This window comes from Oncorhynchus masou, chromosome 10 (assembly GCF_036934945.1).
Source record: "Oncorhynchus masou masou isolate Uvic2021 chromosome 10, UVic_Omas_1.1, whole genome shotgun sequence".
Taxonomy (NCBI): Eukaryota; Metazoa; Chordata; class Actinopteri; order Salmoniformes; family Salmonidae; genus Oncorhynchus; species Oncorhynchus masou.
Genome location: NC_088221.1, coordinates 39,239,578 through 39,262,519, shown reverse-complemented (window position 1 = coordinate 39,262,519; position 22,942 = coordinate 39,239,578). Strand labels below are relative to the sequence as shown.

Sequence of the window (22,942 nt, the reverse complement as noted above, 5' to 3'; positions counted from 1 at the left end):
GAGATTTCTGAACATGTTCTAATACCATTAATTAATTCCACATCAGTTTTGAAATCCTCATTTCTGCTCCCATTGCACTTCTAAGGGGAAACTAACCATATGATGCAGATGTCTCTTCTAAATGCCCCTTTACCTCAAACCAAGGACTGAAATGAAAATTAAAGACACTTTCGTTTAAAAGTTAGGTGATTTTATTTATTCTCGTAATTTTAGTCATTGGTGAATTTAATAACAAGAATCCAAAATACGCCTCATGCTGTTGAACCTCACAGTGTTGGAGCCCATTTGCATGCTCAACTCTCTCATGTTCCTGTACTCTCCAGGCCTCATGTACATCTGCCTGCCTCTGAAGTGGGGCTGCTCGTACATCAGCCAGTGGCCGTCCATCACGTTGCAGGACTGCATGTCGTTCATGCGGAAACGATCGGTCATGGACTCACAGTCGTCGCTCAGCTCGTGCATCTGACCTCCAAAGTTCTCCTTCTCGTAAATCCTCATCCGGAAGTTTCCTCTGTGCTGTAAATGGATATGGGAAAAATCATTCCAAATATACCATCACATTGCTTTTGCTGGAGTTGTACATGTGGCCTATGGGAGTCAAAATGAACAGGTTTAATATATTTACCATGGGGATGTTACGGCAAGATCTGATGCAATCGCTCATGCCCATACGCTGGTAGTCACCATACTCTCCTCTCCTCACAAAGTACTGGTTTCCCTGGAAGTTGGAACGATCGTACACCATGAAGCAGCCGCTCTCAACTCTGCAGGAGTTGCACCTGCTCAGGTAGGAGGTCAGCTCAGGGCAGTCGCTGGAGGTCTCATAGGAACGGCCCTGGAAGTTCCTGTCCTCGTAGAAGATGATCTGAAAACACACAACAAAACCGCAATTTATTAAAAATAGATGTAGTTCTAACAGTACAGTACAATTCATTGATGGTTTTAAACAAATTTGAAAAACTGCTGCTTAAATGCCCAGTTTCATCAAAGCTCCACACACCTTGCCCGTAGACATGGTTGCGGTTACTGTGTTGGTCTCAGGATTGCACAAGTTTCTGTATGTCCCCCCTATCGCTTTTATACCTGAGCCAACCAATAAAGAATATGTGGCTCCATTGTTCAAACCCCTGACAGAGCAACATGGCATAGAGGCCCCCCTCCCTGTACAGTACAACGTGGCCTTTGAAGGGTCATTATTAAAGGGTCATTATTTCCAGCTGGGTGCATTTGTGAGGAGAGCCCATGCCTTTATTGTTTCTGTTGAATGACAGTAGCAGGGGGAACTCTTCATATCGAGACTTTTCAGAGATATTCCACTAAGTTAAATGACATTTGTTCATGGGTATTACTATTCCAATCTTTTATTTAAAGAAAAACACACAAAATGGAAGCATCATGATTCAAACATCAGTCTATTGGAAAAATATAACACATGACTGAAAAACATGATTTCATATTAGCTGGTCTTGCCCAGTGTGAATTAATGTGGATGAAAATTAATATATTAATGTTCCCAATGTATTTAGATGGTTGTTGGGATTTTCCTTCCTCCAGCAAAACTATAAACAAAACAAACAATTCATAAATTGTGAAATTTTGTATCTGGAATCCAAGAACATTCTAGTAGTGTTTAGTAAAGTGGAGCGGTAGCAACTATATGGTTACTAAGTGCCTTCAGACAGTATTCCTACCCCTTGCCTTTTGCCACATTTTGTTGTGCTACAGCCTGAATTTAAAATGGTTTCATTATATTTTTTTCTCTCACATATCTCAACACAATACCCTAAAACGACAAAGTGAAAACATGTTTTGAGATTTCTTTGCAGATTTATTGAAAATTGAGATACAGAAATATCTAATTTAATATCACACACATAATACTTTGCAGAAGCACATTTTGCAGCAATTACAGCTGTGAGTCTTTCTGGGTAAGAGAATTCCACACCTGGATTGAGCAACATTTGCCCATTATTATTGTCATAACTCTTCAAGCTCTGTCAAATTGGTTGTTGATCATTGCTAGACAACCATTTTCAGTTCTTGTCATAGATTTTTAAGTAGATTTAAGTCAAAACTGTAACTCAGCCACTAAAGAATATTCACTGCCTTCTTGGTAAGCAACTCACGTGTAGATTTGGCCTTTTGTTTTAGGTTATTGTCCTACTGAAAGGTGAATTCAACCCCCAGTGTCTGGTGGAAAGCAGACTGAACCAGATTTTCCTCTAGGATTTTGCCTGTGCTTAGCACCATTCAGTTGATTTTTTATCCCCGAAAAACTCCCCAGTCCTTAACGATTACAACCATACCCATAACATGATGCAGCCACTACAATTCTTGAAAATATGGAGAGTGGCACTCAGTAATATGTTGTATTGGATTTTCCCCAAACATAACACTTTGTATTCAGGACAAACAACGTATTGTTTTCCCTCTGTTAATTAGGTTATTATTGTGGAGTAACTACGACGTTGTTGATCCATCCTCAGTTTTCTTCTATCTTAGCCATTAAACTCAAACTGTTTTAAAGTCATAATTTTCCTTCCTCTCCGGCAACTGAGTTAGGAAGGATGCCCATATAGTTGTAGTGACTGGGTTGTTGATACACAATCCAAAGTGTAATTAATAACTTCACCATGCCCAAAGGGATATTTAATGTCTGCTTTTTTAAACCGGTCTACCAATAGGTGCCCTTTGGGAGGAATTGGAAAACCTACCAGGTATTTTTGGTTGAATCTGTAGTTGAAATGTACTACTCAACTGAGGGACCTTACAGATAATTGTATGTGTAGGGTACAGAGATGAGGTATTCATTAAAACATCTATTTAAACACAAGTTTTGCACACGGAGTGAGTCCATGCAACTTATTATGTGACATGTTAAGCAATTTTTCCTGCTGAACTTATTTAGACTTGACATAACAAAGTGGTTAAATACTTATTGACTCAAGTCATTTCAGCTTTTCATTTTGAATTCATTTGTACAAACTAAAATAAAAAAATTCCACTTTGACATTATGGGGAATTGTATGTAGGCCAGTAACAAAAATATAAATGTAATCCATTTTAAATTCAGGCTGTAACACAACAAAATGTGGAATAGGTCAAGGGGTGTGAATACTTTCTGAAGGCCCTGTATATAACATTTTACACTGGAATAATTTTTAGGGGAATAATTCAGTACCAATTTAACATTTGGTAACTGCCTGGCACATAATGATGCCCATAAATGCTATTATTAATAGGCGTTTGGCCTTTTCTGACAATATTAACAGACCTTGAAGCAACATCTCAAGACATGAGTCAGGAAGTTAAAGCTTGGTCGCAAATGGGTCTGGACAATGACCCCAAGCATACTTCAAAAGTTGTGGCAAAATGGCTTAAGGACAACAAAGTCAAGGTATTGGAGTGACCATCACAAAGCACTGACCTCAAACCCATAGAAAATTTGTGGGCAGAACTGAAAAAGCGTGTGTGAGCAAGGAGGCCTACAAACCTAACTCAGTTACACCAGCTCTGTCAGGAGGAATGGGCCAAAATTCACCCAACTTATTGAGGGAAGCTTGTAGAAGGCTACCTGAAACATTTGACCCAAGTTAAACAATTTAAAGGCAATGCCAATTTAAAGCCAATTTAAAGGCAATGCTAATACTAATTGAGTGTATGTAAACTTCTGACACACTGGGAATGTGAGGAAAGGAAAAAAAGGTAAAATAAATCATTCTCTCTACTTTTATTCTGACATTTCACATTCTTAAAATAAAGTGGTGAACCTAACTGACCTAAGGGACTTTTTACTAGGATTAAACGTCAGGAATTGTGAAAAACTGAGTTTAAATGTATTTGGCTAAGGTGTATGTAAACTTCCAACTGCAACTGTATCTGGATAGCATTGCTTGGAAGACCACCTCAAGCATCTTAACAGAGTCTGCAAGGTAGGTACTTGCATAACCAACTGGGAAAGGGAGAGGTCAGACCCCAGGTGGACAAATTAGAATTAATTCAAAGCCAAAACTCAAGTGAAGTTCTTGCTTGGTCTTGTTTGAGGGAATGTATATTTTGTGACATGGGAGTAGGGAGTTTGATGTTTTGTTTCAGTATTTCAGCATGGTGACTGGTAAATGTTCACACATAGAAAACAGAGTAATTTGATGTGCCTGATCATTTCCATATCCATCCCATTTGAAAACTACTATCTGACAATAGTTTTGCAAACACAAAGTGGTGTGTGCAAGATACAGGAGAACAGGAAAAGTTCAACCCAGAAAAAAGGAGTGAAGTGTGGAAAAATCCAGGTCCATCTATTTAGGTGTGTTTTAAATATAATAAGCATTTATTAAGCGCTATATTGAGCATTAACATAATACAATTACAATTAAACAAACACGAAAGGGAAGAAGTGTATACCCTCCATTTCTAAATGCTTTTTGTAGGTTTGGCATACTCTAGAGCATGGTAACATGTGATGGCACGTAAACACACTACTATTTAACCATTAAAATCTTTTATATAGTTACCATATTATTTAATCAGTGAAGAAACTCTTATCCAGAGTGATTTACAGGAGCAATTAGGGTTAAGTGCCTTGCTCAAGGGCACATCGACAGATTTGTCACCTAGTCGGCTCCGGGATTCAAACCAACGACCTTTCGGTTACTGGCCCAGCGAAAATTTCTCAGAAACACTAAGACAGATTAAAGTCATATATCATATTGTGTTCAGTGTTGTCTGTCCCTACAGGTTCATGTTTTGGGTCAGACACTGACTGGTTCATTTGACCTTTTTAAATAGGAAATTGGAAGGAAATGCAACTAAACATGGTATAAAATATACATTTTATTACCTACATCCATTAGGTAAAAGCTATGCATTGATAGTTCTATTACAACTTCCAACACTTTCTCCTACTCTTTGTTTTGAATCGAATCATGGGTCTCTAGTTTTACATTGGGCTCCAGTAGTAGAGTGATGCATTGGCGTGCCTTGCAAAATGTGATGATTTTATTCAAGGGCAAAAGGAGTATAGGATCAATGTAGTTTCAACCACTTATGGAAAGTGTTTGAATCAGGACAAAGCAGGACATGACTGGACTGGTAAAATTGTGTTGTGTTGGGCCTCTGTGGATTTTTGCAGAACAAGACAAAAGACGATATTAAATAAGAAAAAAAATCATTTATTTTATTTAAAAGTCAACCGTTTCACTGAACAGGTGGGCCTGATCATTTAACAGGAGTCGGTGATCCTTCTAATGGAACTGAACTTCATTCCATTGTAACCCTGCATCTCTCTGAGGTTCCTGTACTCTCCAGGCCTCATGTACATCTGCCTGCCCTTGTAATGGGGCTGCTCGTACATCAGCCAGTGGCCGTCCATCACGTTGCAGGACTGGCAGTCTGACATACGGTAACGCTCCTGGATGGAGTCACAGTCCTCGCTCATCTCGTGCATCTGACCACCGAAGTTCTCCCTCTCGTAGATCCTCATCTTGTAGTTTCCTCTGTGCTGTTAAGATACATTTTGTATATGGGATTAGTTTATTATAAACGTTAAACTGTGTTGGAATCTGTGATGTATCATGGTGGTTCATACCATGGGGATGTTACGGCAGGACTTGATGCAGTCATCGAAACCCATCATACGCTGGTAGTCAGGGTACTCGCCCCTTCGCATGAAGTACTGGTTTCCCATGTAGTTGTTGCGATCGTAGGCCATGAAGCAGCCGCTCTCAACTCTGCAGGAGTTGCACCTGCTAAGGTGGGATGTCAGCTCAGGGCAGTCCTGGCTGGTCTCATAGGAGCGACCCTGGAAGTTCTTGTCCTCGTAGAAGATGATCTGAAAACAAATACTCTTGCAATTAGCCAGAAGAAAATGTGACCAGAATGTGTTCAGAACTGTATAGAACTTTCCTTTAATTGGTGGTTATAATACAATGCTTTACACTGGACTGCATTATTCAATCAAATCAATCAAATGTATTTATGAAGCCCTTTTAACATCAGCCGATGTCACAAAGTGCTGTACAGAAACTCAGCCTAATGTTACTACTGTATTTAATGTATATATTTCTATAAAACCACTGCATTACTGTATATATTGTAATAATCAGATCACATGACCTCTAAACTGCAAAGAACAATATGAACTCACCTTTCCCTGCATGTTTACGGTTATTTTGAGCGATGCTATAGCTGTGCTGGTCTGCAGCCTGTTTTATACCTGATGTGACATCCGAAGAATGTCTGCTTCCATTGTATGAAACACATGAGTCAGCTGTATGCTATGCAATGGTTGCTCCCACTGTTAGTCACCACAGACGGGAAAGCATTATTATGTACAGTCAAAAGGGGGGACAAATGAGAATTTTCTGCCTTAAAAGCAATGTTGAGGCTAATTTAGGTGCACACGTGTAGTTTTATATGTATTTGAGGCCAAATGGTCTTAGATTTCAGGAATGGCATTCTGAAATGAGTCCCTGTCATGTCTGTTTTAATAGCAGTCCTATTTTTTTGTGTTTTTTGGGGAGAACAAATGCTATACTGTACTTCAGAATCTCAAACCAAAAACATTTTTATTTGTCACATGCGTGGACTTACCCTGAATGCTTACTTACAAGCCCAGTTTTGAGATAATAGAGTTAAGAAAATATTGACTAAATAAATTTAAGTTAAAAAAAAGTAACTAGAAAATAACAATAATGAGGCTATATACAGGGGGTACCGGTACCAAGTCAATGTGCGGGTTACAGGTTAATTGAGGTAATACAGATTAGTTGAGGTAATTGAGGTAATTTGTACATGCATGTAGGGGTAAAGTGATTATGCATAGATAATAAACAGTGAGTATCAGCAGTGTAAAAAACACTGTTTTAAAATGCATTTATGAGTCTTCAATTTCTTTTTGTATACATTTAACTAACATAGGTACTACAGTATGTTAAACCAACCAGCAACATTTTGATATTTACAACATTTTCATAGTTACTTATGCAAAAGTACCCACATGCCTCCAAATGGCCAAAACATCCCCAATGCCAAGGGCCGGTAAAGAGGAGTGTCTATGTTCCAAATGTTCTGAGGGAAGCACCTGTTTCAAGCAAAGCATGCTTCTGTTGGCTCCTGACCTGTCTGCCAGTCATGTACAACCTATCATCTTAGCAATCCTCTTGTGGGCACACCTAGCTTTTTTCAAACATGAGATGAGGGGAGAGACAAGGGAGGTCACTATCTATGACTCATCAGAGATGCTGGTTTCCAGCATTGTGGGTACATGTTCTCAACTGAGGGCTGAATCACAACTTGATGACATGGATCAAACATTTTCACACAATTCTATCATTGACTTCTATCAATGCATGATTTACGTAGATATTTGAGCTACACATGCTTAGCATGTTTGTATTTGGCAGGGGAGCAACTTTGGTTTTAGAAGTGGGGGGGCATAATAGTAATAATATTTTCTTTAGCCGGATAAACACTCCAAACAGACTACCCGACCACTCGGAGGCGTTGGCATGGTCCTAAAGCACACTGTTGCCTCATTTTATGTCAAATTCCAATGAAAAACCTGGGGGGCACAAAAATGCCATTTCCTAATGTGGGGGGGACATGTCACCCTTGTCCCCAGTGAAAGTTGCGTCCCTGGTATTTGGTTGACCACCGGATTTATCCGATGTCATTGAGGAGTTTACCACATCCATCATCGGCTTCACGAATAAGTGCATCTTATATGCAAAATGTAAATATGTAAATTGCATGTTTATGTCGCAAAAAAGCTGTAAAAACAAAAATAGCTATTTTTGTCCACTGAAGAGTGGGGGGGGGTTAATAAAAACAAATATATACAAAAATAAATAGAAAGAAATACATTGACGACGTCATCCCCACAGTGACCGTACATATACCAACCAGAAGCCATGGATTCCAGACAACATCCCCACTGAGCTAAAGGCTAGAGCTGCCGCTTTCAAGGAGCGGGACACTAATCCGGATACTTATAAGAAATCCCGATACGCTCTACGACGAACCATCAAACAGGCAAAGCGTCAATACAGGACTAAGATCAAATCCTACTACACCGGCTCTGACACTCGTCGGATGTGGCAGGGCATGCAAACTATCACGGGAAACCCAGCAGCGAACTGCCCAGAAACGCGAGCCTACCAGATGAGCTAACTGATTTCTATGCTTGTTTCGAGACTAGCAACTCTAAAGCATGCATGAGAGCATCAGCTGTTCCGGACGACTGTGTGATCACGCTCTCCGTAGCCGATATGAGTAAGACTTTTAAACAGGTTAATATTCACAAGGCCGCAGGGCCAGACGAATTACCAGGATGAATACTCACAAAATGCACTGACCAACTGGCAAGTGTCTTCACTAAAATGTTCAAGCTCTCCCTGAACAGTCTGTAATACCTACATGTTTCAAGCAGACCACCATAGTCCATGCGCTGAAGAATGCCAAGGTAACCTGTCTAAATGACTATTCGCCCCGTAGCACTCACATCTGTAGCCATGAAATGCTTTGAAAGGCTGGTCATGGCTCACATCAACACCAACATCCCAGACACCCTGGACCCACTCCAATTCGCAACTTCTTGGCATCCAACCGCAAGGCACAGAGGGTAGTGTGTATGGCCTAGTAAATCACTGGGGCCGAGCTCCCTGCCATCCAGAACCTCTATACTAGGCAGTGTCAGAGGAAGGCCCTACAAATTGTCAAAGACACCAGCCACCAAGGTCATAGACTGTTCTCTCTGCTACCACATGGCATGCGGTGCCGGAGCACCAAGTCTGGGAACAAAAGCCTCCTGAACAGCTTCTACCCCCAAACCATAAGACTGCTGAACTGTTAATCAAATGGCTACCCTGACTACTTTCATTGACCCCCTCCTATTTGTCCCTAGAATTTCTAAGCAAACAGCTGGAGGCAGGGCTTTCTCCTATAGAGCTCAATTTTTATGGAACGGTCTGCCTACCCATGTCAGAGACGCAAACTCGGTCTCAACCTTTAAGTCTTTACTGAAGACTCATCTCTTCAGTGGGTCATATGTTTGAGTGTAGTCTGGCCCAGGAGTGGGAAGGTGAACGGAAAGGCTCTGGAGCAACGAACCGCCCTTGCTGTCTCTGCCTGGCCGGTTCCCCTCTTTCCACTGGGATTCTCTGCCTCTAACCCTATTACAGGGGCTGAGTCACTGGCTTACTGGGGCTCTCTCATACCGTCCCTGGGAGGGGTGCGTCACCTGAGTGGGTTGAGTCACTGATGTGGTCATCCTGTCTGGGTTGGTACCACCCTTGGGTTGTGCCGTGGCGGAGACTTTAAATGTGCTCTCTCTAATTCTCTCTTTCTCTCTTTCTTTCTTTCTTTCTCTCTCTCGGAGGACCTGAGCCCTAGGACCATGCCTCAGGACTACCTGACATGATGACTCCTTGCTGTCCCCAGTCCACCTGGCTGTGCCGCTGCTCCTGTTTCAACTGTTCTGCCTTATTATTATTGGACCATGCTGGTCATTTATGAACATTTGAACATCTTGGCCATGTTCTGTTATAATCTCCACCCAGCACAGCCAGAAGAGGACTGGCCACCCCACATAGCTCCCTCTCTAGGTTTCTTCCTAGGTTTTGGCCTTTCTAGGGAGTTTTTCCTAGCCACCGTGCTTCTACACCTGCATTGCTTGCTGTTTGGGGTTTTAGGCTGGGTTTCTGTACAGCACTTTGAGATATCAGCTGATGTATGAAGGGCTATATAAATAAATTTGATTTGAAATTTGATTTGATTTGATTTTCACTGAGTTTCTTGCACTATGCATACTCATTGGACTCTACTCAAATACTTACAGGACTCTACCCACACACTCATTGGACTACTCAAACACTTACTGGACTCTACCAACACACTCATTGGTCTCTACTCAAACACTTACTGGACTCTACTCAAACACTTACTGGACTCTACTCAAACACTTACTGGACTCTACCCACACACTCATTGGACTCTACTCAAACACTTACTGGACTCTACCCACACACTCATTGGACTCTACTCAAACACTTTGATTTTCACTGAGTTTATTGCACTATGCATACTCATTGGACTCTACTCATTAGAGTCCAGTAAGTGTTTGAGTAGAGTTCAATGAGTGTGTGGGTAGAGTCCAGTAAGTGTTTGAGTAGAGTTCAATGAGTGTGTGGGTAGAGTCCAGTAAGTGTTTGAGTAGAGTCAAGTAAGTGTTTGAGTAGAGTCCAGTAAGTGTTTGAGTAGAGACCAATGAGTGTGTGGGTAGAGTCCTGTAAGTATTTGAGTAGAGTCCAATGAGTATGCATAGTGCAAGAAACTCAGTGAAAATCAAAGTGTTTGAGTAGAGTCCAAAGAGTGTGTGGGTAGAGTCCAGTAAGTGTTTGAGTAGAGTCCAATGAGTGTGTGGGTAGAGTCCAGTAAGTGTTTGAGTAGAGTCCAATGAGTGTGTGAATAGAGTTCAATGAGTGTGTGGGTAGAGTCCAGTAAGTGTTTGAGTAGAGTTCAATGAGTGTGTGGGTAGAGTCCAGTAAGTGTTTGAGTAGAGTCCAATTAATGTGTGGGTAGAGTCCCGTAAGTGTTTGAGTAGAGTCCAGTAAGTTTTTGAGTATAGTTCAATGAGTGTGTGCGTAGAGTCCAGTAAGTGTTTGAGTAGAGTTCAATGAGTGTGTGGGTAGAGTCCAGTAAGTGTTTGAGTAGAGTTCAATGAGTGTGTGGGTAGAGTCCAGTAAGTGTTTGAGTAGAGTCAAGTAAGTGTTTGAGTAGAGTCCAGTAAGTGTTTGAGTAGAGACCAATGAGTGTGTTGGTAGAGTCCAGTAAGTGTTTGAGTAGAGTCCAATGAGTGTGTGGGTAGAGTCCTGTAAGTATTTGAGTAGAGTCCAATGAGTATGTATAGTGCAAGAAACTCAGTGAAAATCAAAGTGTTTGAGTAGAGTCCAAAGAGTGTGTGGGTAGAGTCCAGTAAGTGTTTGAGTAGAGTCCAATGAGTGTGTGGGTAGAGTCCAGTAAGTGTTTGAGTAGAGTCCAGTAAGTGTTTGAGTAGAGACCAATGAGTGTGTTGGTACACACTCATTGAACTCTACCCACACACTCATTGAACTCTACTCACACACTTACTGGACTCTACTCAAACACTCATTGAACTCTACCCACACACTCATTGAACTCTACTCACACACTTACTGGACTCTACTCAAACACTTACTGGACTCTACCCACACACTCATTGGACTCTACTCACACACTCATTGAACTCTACCCACACATTCATTGAACTCTACTCACACACTTACTGGACTCTACTCAAACACTCATTGAACTCTACCCACACACTCATTGAACTCTACTCAAACACTTACTGGACTCTACCCACACACTCATTGGACTCTACTCAAACACTTACTGGACTCTACTCAAACACTTACTGGACTCTACCCACACATTCATTGAGCTCTACTCAAACACTTACTGGACTCTACCCACACACTCATTGGACTCTACTCAAACACTCATTGAACTCTACCCACACACTCATTGAACTCTACTCACACACTTACTGGACTCTACTCAAACACTTACTGGACTCTACCCACACACTCATTGAACTCTACTCACACACTCACACATACTACACTGGCACTCCAACACATGCATACACACACACTCACCTATACATATTACCTCAATTACCTCAACTAACTCGTACCCCTGCACATTTACTAGGTACCAGTACTCCTTGTATATAGTCGTTATTGTTATTTTGTTGTGTTGCTATTTCCTTTGAGCAATTTTTTCTTACTTTTGAAGTCTGCACTGTTGGTTTAGAGTTCGAAGTAGGTATTTCACGGTAAAGTCTACACTGTTGGTTTAGAGTTCGAAGTAGATATTTCACGGTAAAGTCTACACCTGTTGGTTTAGAGTTCGAAGTAGGTTTTTCACGGTAAAGTCTACACTGTTGGTTTAGAGTTCGAAGTACGTTTTTCACGGTAAAGTCTACACCTGTTGGTTTAGAGTTCGAAGTAGGTTTTTCACGGTAAAGTCTACACTGTTGGTTTAGAGTTCGAAGTAGGTTTTTCACGGTAAAGTCTACACTGTTGGTTTAGAGTTCGAAGTAGGTATTTCACGGTAAAGTCTACACTGTTGGTTTAGAGTTCGAAGTAGGTATTTCACGGTAAAGTCTACACTGTTGGTTTAGAGTTCGAAGTAGGTATTTCACGGTAAAGTCTACACTGTTGGTTTAGAGTTCAAGTAGGTATTTCACGGTAAAGTCTACACTGTTGGTTTAGAGTTCGAAGTAGGTATTTCACGGTAAAGTCTACACTGTTGGTTTAGAGTTCGAAGTAGGTATTTCATGGTAAAGTCTACACCTGTTGGTTTAGAGTTCGAAGTAGGTATTTCACGGTAAAGTCTACACCTGTTGGTTTAGAGTTCGAAGTAGGTATTTCACGGTAAAGTCTACACCTGTTGGTTTAGAGTTCGAAGTAGGTATTTCACGGTAAAGTCTACACTGTTGGTTTAGAGTTCGAAGTAGGTATTTCACGGTAAAGTCTACACCTGTTGTGTTTGTCTCATGTGACATAACATTTCAGTTTTATTTAATATTGTGGCTGTAGAGGTTCATTTATCAAACTGGTCTCTCTATATTCATTTTTAAAATGTTTAAAATGTTCTTGATTGTCTTAATCCTGCTGATTGGTTTTAACGTCTGTGTAAAAAATCTGTACCTTTACCATACACAACGGTGGAGACTGCTGAGGGGATGATTGGCTCATAATAACGGCTGGAACGAAGCGAATGGAATGGCATCAAACACATGGAAACCATGGAAACCATGGAAACATATGGAAACCATGTGTTTGATGTATTTGATACCATTCCACTTATTCTGCTGCAGTTGCATAATGAGATAGAAAAAAAGCTTAAGTGAACTGTATTAATACGCATGACCGTTTATTGAAGATGGGTTGATGGGATGCTGGTGGAGTAGCGCAACGTGTATTATTAGTTAAGTTTGTTCACTCTACAAGTTGACCAATACATTAGTGTTAACATCAAAATCCCTCTTTATCATCTTAAGGACATTCATTTGAATGTCCTATGGCAGTCAACAAGTCATGCTCATAACAGCACTTAGTAGGTTTTATGGTATAAAGTACAATTGAAATGTTACGCATGTCTTTCTGGTAAAAATGTAAACACAAAATGGCAAAATATTGAAATAATGTAGCACACTCAATTGTTTTGGATTACTAATCACTTTTATTTGGTCAATATGGGATGTCTAGCACATATCAGTGATACGCCTTATGCTCATAAACTTCATGCCACTCATGCCCATCTCTCTGAAGCTCCTGTACTCTCCAGGCCTCATGTACATCTGCCTGCCTCTGAAGTGGGGCTGCTCGTACATCAGCCAGTGGCCGTCCATCACGTTGCAGGACTGGCAGTCTGACATACGGTAACGCTCCTGGATGGAGTCACAGTCGTCCATCATCTCGTGCATCTGACCACCGAAGTTCTCCCTCTCGTAGATCCTCATCTTGTAGTTTCCACGGTGCTGTTAGGAGGAAAGAACATGTTGAATTATTTCCTGAATGCACCAGACTGTTGAATAGCTCAAATATGACTTGCATGATTAATTATGGAATTAGGGGCCGTTACAGCAGCCTGAATATCATATTTTACCATGGGGATCATGCGGCAGGACCTGATACCATCGCTCATTCCCATCATACTCTGGTAGTCAGAGTATTCTCCCCTCTTCATGAAGTACTGGTTTCCCATGTAGTTGGGGCGCTCGTACACCATGAAGCATCCACTCTGGACCCTGCAGGATTGGCACCTGCTCATGTAGGAGGAAATGTCGGGGCAGTCGGAGCTGCACTCATAAGAGCGGCCCTGGAAGTTTCTGTCCTCGTAGAAGGTGGCCTGAAAACACAATGTATTTATTTATCTTCTCAATATATAATTCAATAAATGCAACAAATATAAGAAGCTTTTAGTTTTGTACGTAAAGATACAAAGATAATATAGAGAAAAATGTGTTTTAGAATAAAATTAAAATAAATGCTTACTCTTCCCATGTTCATGCCGGTGGTGGTCATTGTTGGTCACTGAGTTGCTGCTGTTGCTGCTGCACTGATGTCCTGTCTGTGGTAACCCTTACTTTTATACCTGACCTAATCCAAAGAATCTGTTAGACCCATTGTGTAAACCCCTGACCTAGCAACAGGGTATAGAGGCCTGTAGAGTGCTGAAGTACTGTACTCATATTTCCACGTGACTGGGTCCCAAAAAAGACATACAAGCCTATTTCCACTGTGAAACAGGTAACACAAAACCATTCAAAGGAACAATGGACTCTGACAGTGAAACCATTGCATACATATATGCATATGAGTGGGGTGGAGTCTACAAGTCAGTTACACAATTTAATTATATTTCAACATATGATTCATATTCCCTTGTGATCTCTTTCATTCAGTAAAGTCAGTTAAATATAACTCCTGTGTTAAATGTAACTCAATGCTAAAATGTAATCACCTGACTCCATAGATGTATATTCTGTCAATATACTGTATATATTTTTCTGGATCAGATATGGATCCCATGTCCCCCATGTCAATATCAGCTTTTATATCAGAAACTCCCTGTTAAATAATGGTTCAGAGAAGTAAAACATTTATTTAAAGAGAATTCTAATGAGAATGAAATGAACAGAGAATAAAAAACTTTTTTGACGACAATGTTTCAAAATGTTCCTGATTACTACTACTCAGTTAGTGTACCTAGATCGTGACCAACTGGGTTAGAAAACAGCACATTGTGTGGAATGAGGATTTGTTAAGAACATAACAACCATAATTCATGTCCATTCCATGGGTGTATGGTAGCCCTAATTCTGCATGCGTTTAAATGTTCAGTTATGTTTCACTTATTGAGGAGATGCACCATATATTATATTTCCTGACTAGAATGAAGATTACAACACACATAACTAACTAGCTATATCAATTTAATCAAATATATTTTAAAAAGTGCAGTTGTGCCAATAAGTTAAAAGTAATTTGACAACTTGGGACTGAGAATATGCCATGAGGGATGCTGGCGAGCTGGATGTCAAAGACATGAGTTTGTAAAACATCAAAAAACCTTATTAAAACCCTAATGTTAGGATAGGGGTTTGCCATGTCAGTGACGTAATCACTAAAGCAGCCGTTTTTAGCCATAGCATCCGCTGGCTGCTTTAGCTAACCAATGTCTTCACAAGGTCCTAAACCATATCATAACAGCCATCGATAAGAGACATTACTGTGCAGCCGTATTCATCGACCTGGGCAATCACAACATTCTTATCGGCATACTCGACGGGCTTGGTTTCTCAAATTATTGCCTCGACTGGTTCACCAACTACTTCTCTGATAGAGTTCAGTGTGTCAAATCAGAGGGCCTGTTGTCCGTACCTCTGGCAGTCTCTACGGGGGTGCCACAGGGTTCAATTCTCGGTTCGACACTCTTCTCTGTATACATCAATGATGTTGCTCTTGCTGCTGGTGATTCTCTGATCCACCTCTACGCAAACGACACCATTCTGTATACCTCTGGCCCTTCTTTGGACACTGTGTTAACTAACCTCCAGACGAGCTTCAATGCCATACAACTCTCCTTCCGTGGCCTCCAACTGCCCTTAAATACAAGTAAAACTGTAACGGTACTCGTCGTCTAAAGCAGAGGAATCATCGGACCACGCAGCGTGGTAAGTGTTCATGCTTGTTTTATTAAAACTGAACACTATAACAAAAATAAACAAGAGCATAACCGAAACAGTCCTGTAAGGTGCAAACACTAAACAGAAAGTAACTACCCACAAAAACCATGTGGGGAAAAAGCTACCTAAGTATGGTTCCCAATCAGAGACAACGATAGACAGCTGTCCCTGATTGAGAACCATACCCGGCCAAAACAAAGAAATACAAAAACATAGAAAAAAGAACATAGAATGCCCACCCAAATCACACCCTGACCAAACCAAAATAGAGACATAAAAAGTTCTAAGGTCAGGGCGTGACAGAACTAAATGCATGCTCTTCAACCGATCGCTGCCCGCACCTGCCTGCCCATCCAGCATCACTACTCTGGACGGTTCTGACTTAGAATATGTGGACAACTACAAATACCTAGGTGTCTGGTTAGACTGTAAACTCTCCTTTCAGACTCACATTAAACATCTCCAATCCAAAATGAAATCCAGAATCGGCTTCCTATTTCGCAAACAAAGCATCCTTCACTCATGCTGCGAGACATACCCTCGTAAAACTGACCATCCTACCGATCCTCGACTTTGGCGATGTACTTTACAAAATAGCCTCCAACACTGTACACAACAAATTGGATGCAGTCTATCACAGTGCCATCTGTTTTGTCACCAGAGCACTATATACTTCCCAATCTATGATTTCATATTTTTCCTTTCAACTATAGTACATATTTGTAAAAATCTTTAGTTTAATTAAAAAAAAAAATATTTCAACAATAATGAATATTTGTATTTTATTATTATTATTTTTAAATTGTTTATTAAATTTAAATTGTTTTTAAAAAATGATAAGGGGGTGGATCAGCTATAGAATTGCGGATAGATTGTTGCTTCCATCAATGTAATTGTCTGCATCATTTCCAATCCCCCATTAATGTTTTGGGTAAATATACAGTTGGGAAAAAATGTTTTTGACCCACTGCCGATTTTGCAGGTTTTCCTGGAGTTTAGACCAAAAAGCTATATTTTTGTCTCATCAGACCACATGACCTTCTCCCATTCTCCTCTGGATCATCCAGATGGTCATTGGCAAACTTCAGATGGGCCTGGACATGCACTGGCTTGAGCAGGGGGACCTTGCGTGCGCTGCAGCATTTTAATCCATGACGACGTAGTGTGTTACTAATGGTTTTCTTTGAGACTGTGGTCCCACCTCTCTTCAGGTCATTGACCAGGTCCTGCCGTGTAGTTCTGGGCTGAGCCCTCACCTTCCTCATGATCATTGATGCCCCACAAGGTGAGATCTTGCATGGAGCCCCAGACCGAGGGTGATTGACCGTCCTCTTGAACTTCTTCCATTTTCTAATAATTGCGCCAACAGTTGTTGCCTTCTCACCAAGCTGCTTGACTATTGTCCTGTAGCCGATCCCAGCCTTGTGCAGGTCTACAATTGTAACCCTGATGTCCTTACACAGCTCTCTGGTCTTGGCCATTGTGGAGAGGTTGGAGTCTGTTTGATTGAGTGTGTGGACAGGTGTCTTTTATACAGGTAATGAGTGGAGAACAGGAGGGTTTCTTAAAGAAAAACTAACAGGTCTGTGAGAGCCGTAATTCTTACTGGTTGGTAGGTGTTCAAATACTTATGTCATGCAATAAAATGCAAATGAATTACTTAAAATTCATACAATGTGATTTTCTGGATTTTTGTTTTAGATTCCGTCTCTCACAGTTGAAGTGTACCTATGATATAAATTACAGACCTACATGCTTTGTAAGTAGGAAGTACATGCTTTGTAAGCTTTGTAAGTAGGAAAACCTGCAAAATCGGCAGTGTATCAAATACTTGTTCTCCCCACTGTATATCCATATACATACATACATACACATACCCACAAACAGTTGAAGTCTGAAGATTACATACACCTTAGCCAAATACATTTAAACTCAGTTTTGAACAATTTCTGACATTTAATCCTAGTAAAAATCCCTGTTTTAGGTAAGTTAGGATCACCACTTTATTTTAAGAATGTGAAATGTCAGAATAATAGTAGAGAGAATGATTTATTTCAGCTTGTATTTCTTTCATCACATTCCCAGTGGGTCAGAAGTTTACATACACTCAATTAGTATTTGGTAGCATTGCCTTTAAATTGTTTTTAACTTAGGTCAAATGTTTCGGGTAGCCTTCCACAAGGTTCCCACAATAAGTTGGGTGAAGTTGGGTGAATTTTGACAGAGCTGACAGAGCTGGTGTAACTGAGTTAGTTCAGTAGGCCTCCTTGCTCGCACACATTTTTTTCAGTTCTGTCCACACATTTTCTATAGGATTGAGGTCAGGACTTTGTGATGGCTCCAATAGCTTGACTTTGTTGTCCTTAAGTCATTTTGCCACAACTTTGGAAGTATGCTTGTGGTCATTGTCCATTCGGAAGCCGATTTGCGACCAAGCTTTAACTTCCTGACTGATGTCTTGAGATGTTGCTTCAATATATCCACATAATCCTCCTCATGTTGCCATCTATTTTGTGAAGTGCACCAGTCCCTCCTGCAGCAAAGCACCCCTACAACATGATGCTGCCACCCCCGTGCTTCACGGTTGGGATGGTGTTCTTCGTCTTGCAAGCCTCCCCCTTTTTCCTCCAAACATAAAATAGTCATTATGGCCAAACAGTTCTATTTTTGCTTCATCAGACCAGAGGACATTTCTCCAAAAAGTATGACCTTTGTCCCAATGTGCAGTTGCAAACCGTAGTCTGGCTTTTTTATGGAGGTTTTGGAGCAGTGGCTTCTTCCTTGCTCAGCGGCCTTTCAGGTTATGTTGATATAGGACTCGTTTTTACTGTGGATATAGATACTTTTGTACCCTTTTCCTCCAGCATCTTCACAAGGTCCTTTGCTGTTGTTCTGGGATTGATTTGCACTTTTCGCACCAAAGAACATTCATCTCTAGGAGACAGAACGCGTCTCCTTCCTGAGTGGTATGACGGCTGCGTGGTTCCCATGGTGTTTATACTTGCAGACTATTGTTTGTAAAGATGAACGTGGTACCTTCAGGTGTTTGGAAATTGCTCCCAAGGATGAGCCAGACTTGTGGAGGTCTACAAATATTTTCTGAGGTCTTGGCTGATTTCTTTTGATTTTCCCATGATGTCAAGCAAAGAGGCGCTGAGTTTGAAGGTAGGCGTTGAAATACATCCACAGGTACGCCTCCAATTGGCTCAATTGTCTTCTGATGTCAATTAGCCTCTCGGATGCTTCTAAAGCCATGACATCATTTTCTGGAAGTTGTGGAGTGGTCTAAAAACTAGTTTTAATGACTCCAGCCTAAGTGTTTGTAATATTCCGACTTCTACTGCATATACATACACGTACGCACTTTTTTTTTAGAATATACCTTTTTTATTAACCGCAAACCCTACCACCCCTCCCCCAATTGGAGTAAACTAATAAACACTAACACTTACAGTAGACTTCTTCTTTCAGTTTATACATGCTATACACATTTTACAGACGGTCTATTTTACAATAGTTATATTTTGTTTGTTTTTAGTCCTGGCCTTCCTCAATTTCTGATGTCCATCCAGTTTGATTTCTATTTGTAACTGTGCTTTTTCACAAAGGTTTTGTACATATATACATTTTACAGACCCCGTATACAGACATTTGTTATTTTGTTGTTATTAGTCCTACCCTTCAGCTTCATTCAACCCCTCCCATCTATCTCATAACACCATCCATTTTGGATTTCTATTTGCCATGTATTTTTCAACTGTGCTGTGATGCTTCACAAAAGTCCTGAACATTTCTATTCTCATAGCTTCTACAGATTGTAAATTAAAGATAACATTTTTTTCTAAAATAATAATAATATCATTGAACGATTGACTATGTCTTTTCAAAACAATAATGATTAGTTGTTGCTCATTGAGCAACTGTGTGGAATGGTTTCCAAAGAGCGGCCAGCCACGTGGCCTTTAATGTCCCTGGGAAAATTCTGGTTTGATGCTAAAATCTTGTATATCAGTATGTATATTTCTATTCAAAAATGTGTCTGTTATGTACGCTTAAGAAATGTAATATGATGAAGACCTTTTGTAGGCACTCTTAAAATAAAGTGTTACCCAAACGTATTTGCGAGTCAATGAAGCTGTTCAGCTAATCATATTGCCAATGATTCACTAGATACTGTACTGCATGTTGTATCATGTTAGCATAATTGGTCTCAGCTATATGACAATGATTGCAGGTGTGTGAACAAGAAATCAAATCAAATCAAATGTTATTAGATTTGATTTCTTGTTCACACACCTGCAACCATTGTCATATAGCTGAGACCAATTATGCTAACATGATACAACATGCAGTACAGTACATTATATTACATTTATTAATCATTAGGTACATTTGTTGTCACACTTAAAAAGGGATACATTAAAGGGATCGTGTGAGACTTTGGCAATTAAAGACCTTTTCTACTTACCCAGAGTCAAATGAACTGATAGATGAAAAGTTTATGTCTATGGTAGTTGAACTAGCATTAGTGCTATGACTGGAAGTCTACCGGAACAGCTAGCATGCGAGATTAGTCAGAGTTCATTTGATTTGATTTGAGTTCATCTGACTCTGAGTAAGTAGAAAAAGGGCTTAAAATAACTTAAATAGGTTTGTGAATTATTTTATTCAATGGTTTATGTATAGTAGCAAACAATATATTTAATGGTTTATAGTATAATATAGTAGCATGAGTCAATGATACACATCAAGCTCATGAACCTAATACCGCTTACGCGGTGCCCCAATACCAAAATATTGAAATAATGTAGCACACTCAAATGTTATGGATTACTAATCACTTTTATTTGGTCAATATAAGATATCTAACACATATCAGTGATACGCCTCATGCTCATGAACCTCATGCCACTCATGCCCATCTCTCTGAAGCTCCTGTACTCTCCAGGCCTCATGTACATCTGCCTGCCTCTGAAGTGGGGCTGCTCGTACATCAGCCAGTGGCCGTCCATCACGTTGCAGGACTGGCAGTCTGACATACGGTAACGCTCCTGGATGGAGTCACAGTCGTCCATCATCTCGTGCATCTGACCCCCGAAGTTCTCCCTCTCGTAGATCCTCATCCTGTAGTTTCCACGGTGCTGTTAGGAGGAAAGAACATCATAGGGTTACTTTATTGATCAGTGAAATTATTAACAAACTCATTTTGTCTGAGAATACCACCATCAAAACATACTTTATTTTCAAAGATTAATCTATGTTCAACCTACCATGGGGATCATGCGACAGGACCTGAAACCATCGCTCATTCCCATCATACTCTGGTAGTCAGAGTACTCTCCCCTCTTCATGAAGTACTGGTTTCCCATGTAGTTGGGGCGCTCGTACACCATGAAGCATCCACTCTGGACCCTGCAGGATTGGCACCTGCTCATGTAGGAGGAAATGTCGGGGCAGTCGGAGCTGCACTCATAAGAGCGGCCCTGGAAGTTTCTGTCCTCGTAGAAGGTGGCCTGAAAATAAAATAGAATCATTTCTTGAAATTAAACAATTGTACAAAACAAACATTTTAGAAACATTTGCGATTCTATTCAGTCACAATGGTAACCAGGTTATCGGGATAAGTACAACGATCATGTTGTAGTTTAGGGTGCTAGAGCATTACAGCCCTTTTGTAGAACAATCTATGAAAATGAAAGAATAAGTTGAAAAAATAAACTTCCCCGTGCTTACCCTGCCCATGTTCATGCTGGTGTTGGACATGTTTGCTCACTGTACTGCTGGTTGCTGCTCCTGAACTGACTTCCTACTGGGTTTAACCCTTTCTTTTATACCTGACCAAACCTAAAGAATCCCCAGGTCCATTGTTCAAACCCCTGACCCAGCACCATGCTATAGAGGCCTATTGAGGCCACTGAGGTGACGTCCACATTTCCAGGGACTGGATCCCTCAGGTCCTATTGTAACCATCGATGGCCACTAGATTATCACCAGTTGATCTCTCCTTAAACCATAAATATGTGCTAAAATACCCCTGCACAGCTTATTTTAATTGCAACCATTATTGACCACCAAATTACTGCTCCCTGAAGCTGATGTCACTGTTAACATTTTAGTCCTGCTTGCTGTCAGAATCTTTGAAGACTTTTTCGGCCTCTGCTCTACATACATACATTCAATACAAGGAAGGTGTTCTTGTTTTGTACACTCAGTGTATATCTAAGTAAATAAACAGAGCTCTCTACACCAACAGATCTCTCTGTTTCACTGTAGACAGGGTTCCTGGATGAAGATAGAATCTAATCCTGAACTATAAAGAATGGTGCTATGATAGCTAACGTTTGATACTGTAGCTATCTGATAGAAAATGTTACCAGACTAGCTAGCTAGAAAACAACTTTGTCTGGCTTGTTATGAAGCACATTGAACACTGGAAATTAAACTACAAGGTGTGTATTTTGGTCATCTTTAAATTAGAACAGTTGGACCAACTGTATTTCTTGTGTTTGCTGCTGCCCACGATACTGGGTAAACCGTGAGGAAGCAGGTAGCCTGGTGGTTAAGAGTGTCGGGCCAGCAACAGAAATTCAAATCTCTGCTCTAACTTGGTGAAAAATCTGTCAATGTGCTCTTGAGCAATGCACGTAACCCCAATTGCTCCAGTAAACGGCTCTGAATAAGAATGTCTGCTAAATTACATAAATGTAAAATCCATCTAATGCTATAAAGTGGCTCTGGGTACACCTTGTGACTCAGCAAACAAATTGGTTCTGGCTCCTCCCACAGCTTCTCCGAGCTTCTCTCGGGGTTGTGATTGTTAACTATGGGGTTGTGCAGTGAGTCCCTTGGAAGTATTGTAAATCAGCTACATTTGTTCAGTGACTTGGCAGATTGTGTATGCTTGCTTATCCTTCCTTCCTTTTTAAAATAGCATAATTAAGTAGCACAAAGTCACCTTAATAAAGTCAATGATGCATTGTCTGTAATTCTGAAGATATCTCAAAGAAGTATTCAAATAAAAGTTCCCAGATGTAAAATACAAGGCTTTTAGCACACTATGTTGTATGTTTCTTAAAATAAAAAAACATACATTTGAATATAGTTGTGTAATATCAGATATCTCTTCACATATTACATTTCATAATATATATACATATATTACAT

The 22,942-nt window shown here is 40.4% G+C and overlaps 4 protein-coding genes across 4 annotated transcripts; all 4 read right to left on the bottom strand.

Annotated features, from left to right (window-relative positions):
* Positions 1-225: 225 nt before the first annotated feature.
* Positions 226-1,015, bottom strand: LOC135546994 (gamma-crystallin M3-like). The gene is made up of 3 exons (XM_064975553.1): positions 1,001-1,015; positions 626-865; positions 226-516 (listed from the first exon to the last, which is right to left on the bottom strand). Exons 1-3 carry the CDS (start codon positions 1,013-1,015, stop codon positions 226-228), a joined length of 546 nt encoding a protein of 181 aa, XP_064831625.1.
* Positions 1,016-5,199: 4,184 nt separating this feature from the next.
* LOC135546993 (gamma-crystallin M3-like) lies at positions 5,200-6,204 on the bottom strand. Its single transcript, XM_064975552.1, has 3 exons — positions 6,146-6,204; positions 5,588-5,830; positions 5,200-5,500 (listed from the first exon to the last, which is right to left on the bottom strand). The coding sequence occupies exons 1-3, from the start codon at positions 6,155-6,157 to the stop codon at positions 5,222-5,224; spliced, it is 534 nt and encodes a 177-aa protein (XP_064831624.1). The 5' UTR covers positions 6,158-6,204; the 3' UTR covers positions 5,200-5,221.
* Positions 6,205-13,291: 7,087 nt separating this feature from the next.
* LOC135547605 (gamma-crystallin M3-like) lies at positions 13,292-14,123 on the bottom strand. The gene is made up of 3 exons (XM_064976753.1): positions 14,085-14,123; positions 13,696-13,938; positions 13,292-13,567 (listed from the first exon to the last, which is right to left on the bottom strand). Exons 1-3 carry the CDS (start codon positions 14,112-14,114, stop codon positions 13,292-13,294), a joined length of 549 nt encoding a protein of 182 aa, XP_064832825.1. The 5' UTR covers positions 14,115-14,123.
* Positions 14,124-20,643: 6,520 nt separating this feature from the next.
* Positions 20,644-21,541, bottom strand: LOC135547604 (gamma-crystallin M3-like). Its single transcript, XM_064976752.1, has 3 exons — positions 21,512-21,541; positions 21,049-21,291; positions 20,644-20,919 (listed from the first exon to the last, which is right to left on the bottom strand). The coding sequence occupies exons 1-3, from the start codon at positions 21,539-21,541 to the stop codon at positions 20,644-20,646; spliced, it is 549 nt and encodes a 182-aa protein (XP_064832824.1).
* Positions 21,542-22,942: the final 1,401 nt, after the last annotated feature.

Excerpts from the sequence above, each read along its gene's own strand:
- LOC135546994 (XM_064975553.1), bottom strand. Across the intron at positions 517-625 it reads CTTGCCGTAACATCCCCATG|CACAGAGGAAACTTCCGGAT; the intron begins GTAAATATATTA and ends ATCCATTTACAG.
- LOC135546993 (XM_064975552.1), bottom strand. Across the intron at positions 5,501-5,587 it reads CCTGCCGTAACATCCCCATG|CACAGAGGAAACTACAAGAT; the intron begins GTATGAACCACC and ends GTATCTTAACAG.
- LOC135547605 (XM_064976753.1), bottom strand. The coding sequence starts at position 14,114 with ATGACCACCACCGGCATGAACATGGGAAGA. Across the intron at positions 13,939-14,084 it reads CCGGCATGAACATGGGAAGA|GCCACCTTCTACGAGGACAG; the intron begins GTAAGCATTTAT and ends TTGTGTTTTCAG. Across the intron at positions 13,568-13,695 it reads CCTGCCGCATGATCCCCATG|CACCGTGGAAACTACAAGAT; the intron begins GTAAAATATGAT and ends TCCTCCTAACAG.
- LOC135547604 (XM_064976752.1), bottom strand. The coding sequence starts at position 21,541 with ATGTCCAACACCAGCATGAACATGGGCAGG. Across the intron at positions 21,292-21,511 it reads CCAGCATGAACATGGGCAGG|GCCACCTTCTACGAGGACAG; the intron begins GTAAGCACGGGG and ends TTTTATTTTCAG. Across the intron at positions 20,920-21,048 it reads CCTGTCGCATGATCCCCATG|CACCGTGGAAACTACAGGAT; the intron begins GTAGGTTGAACA and ends TCCTCCTAACAG.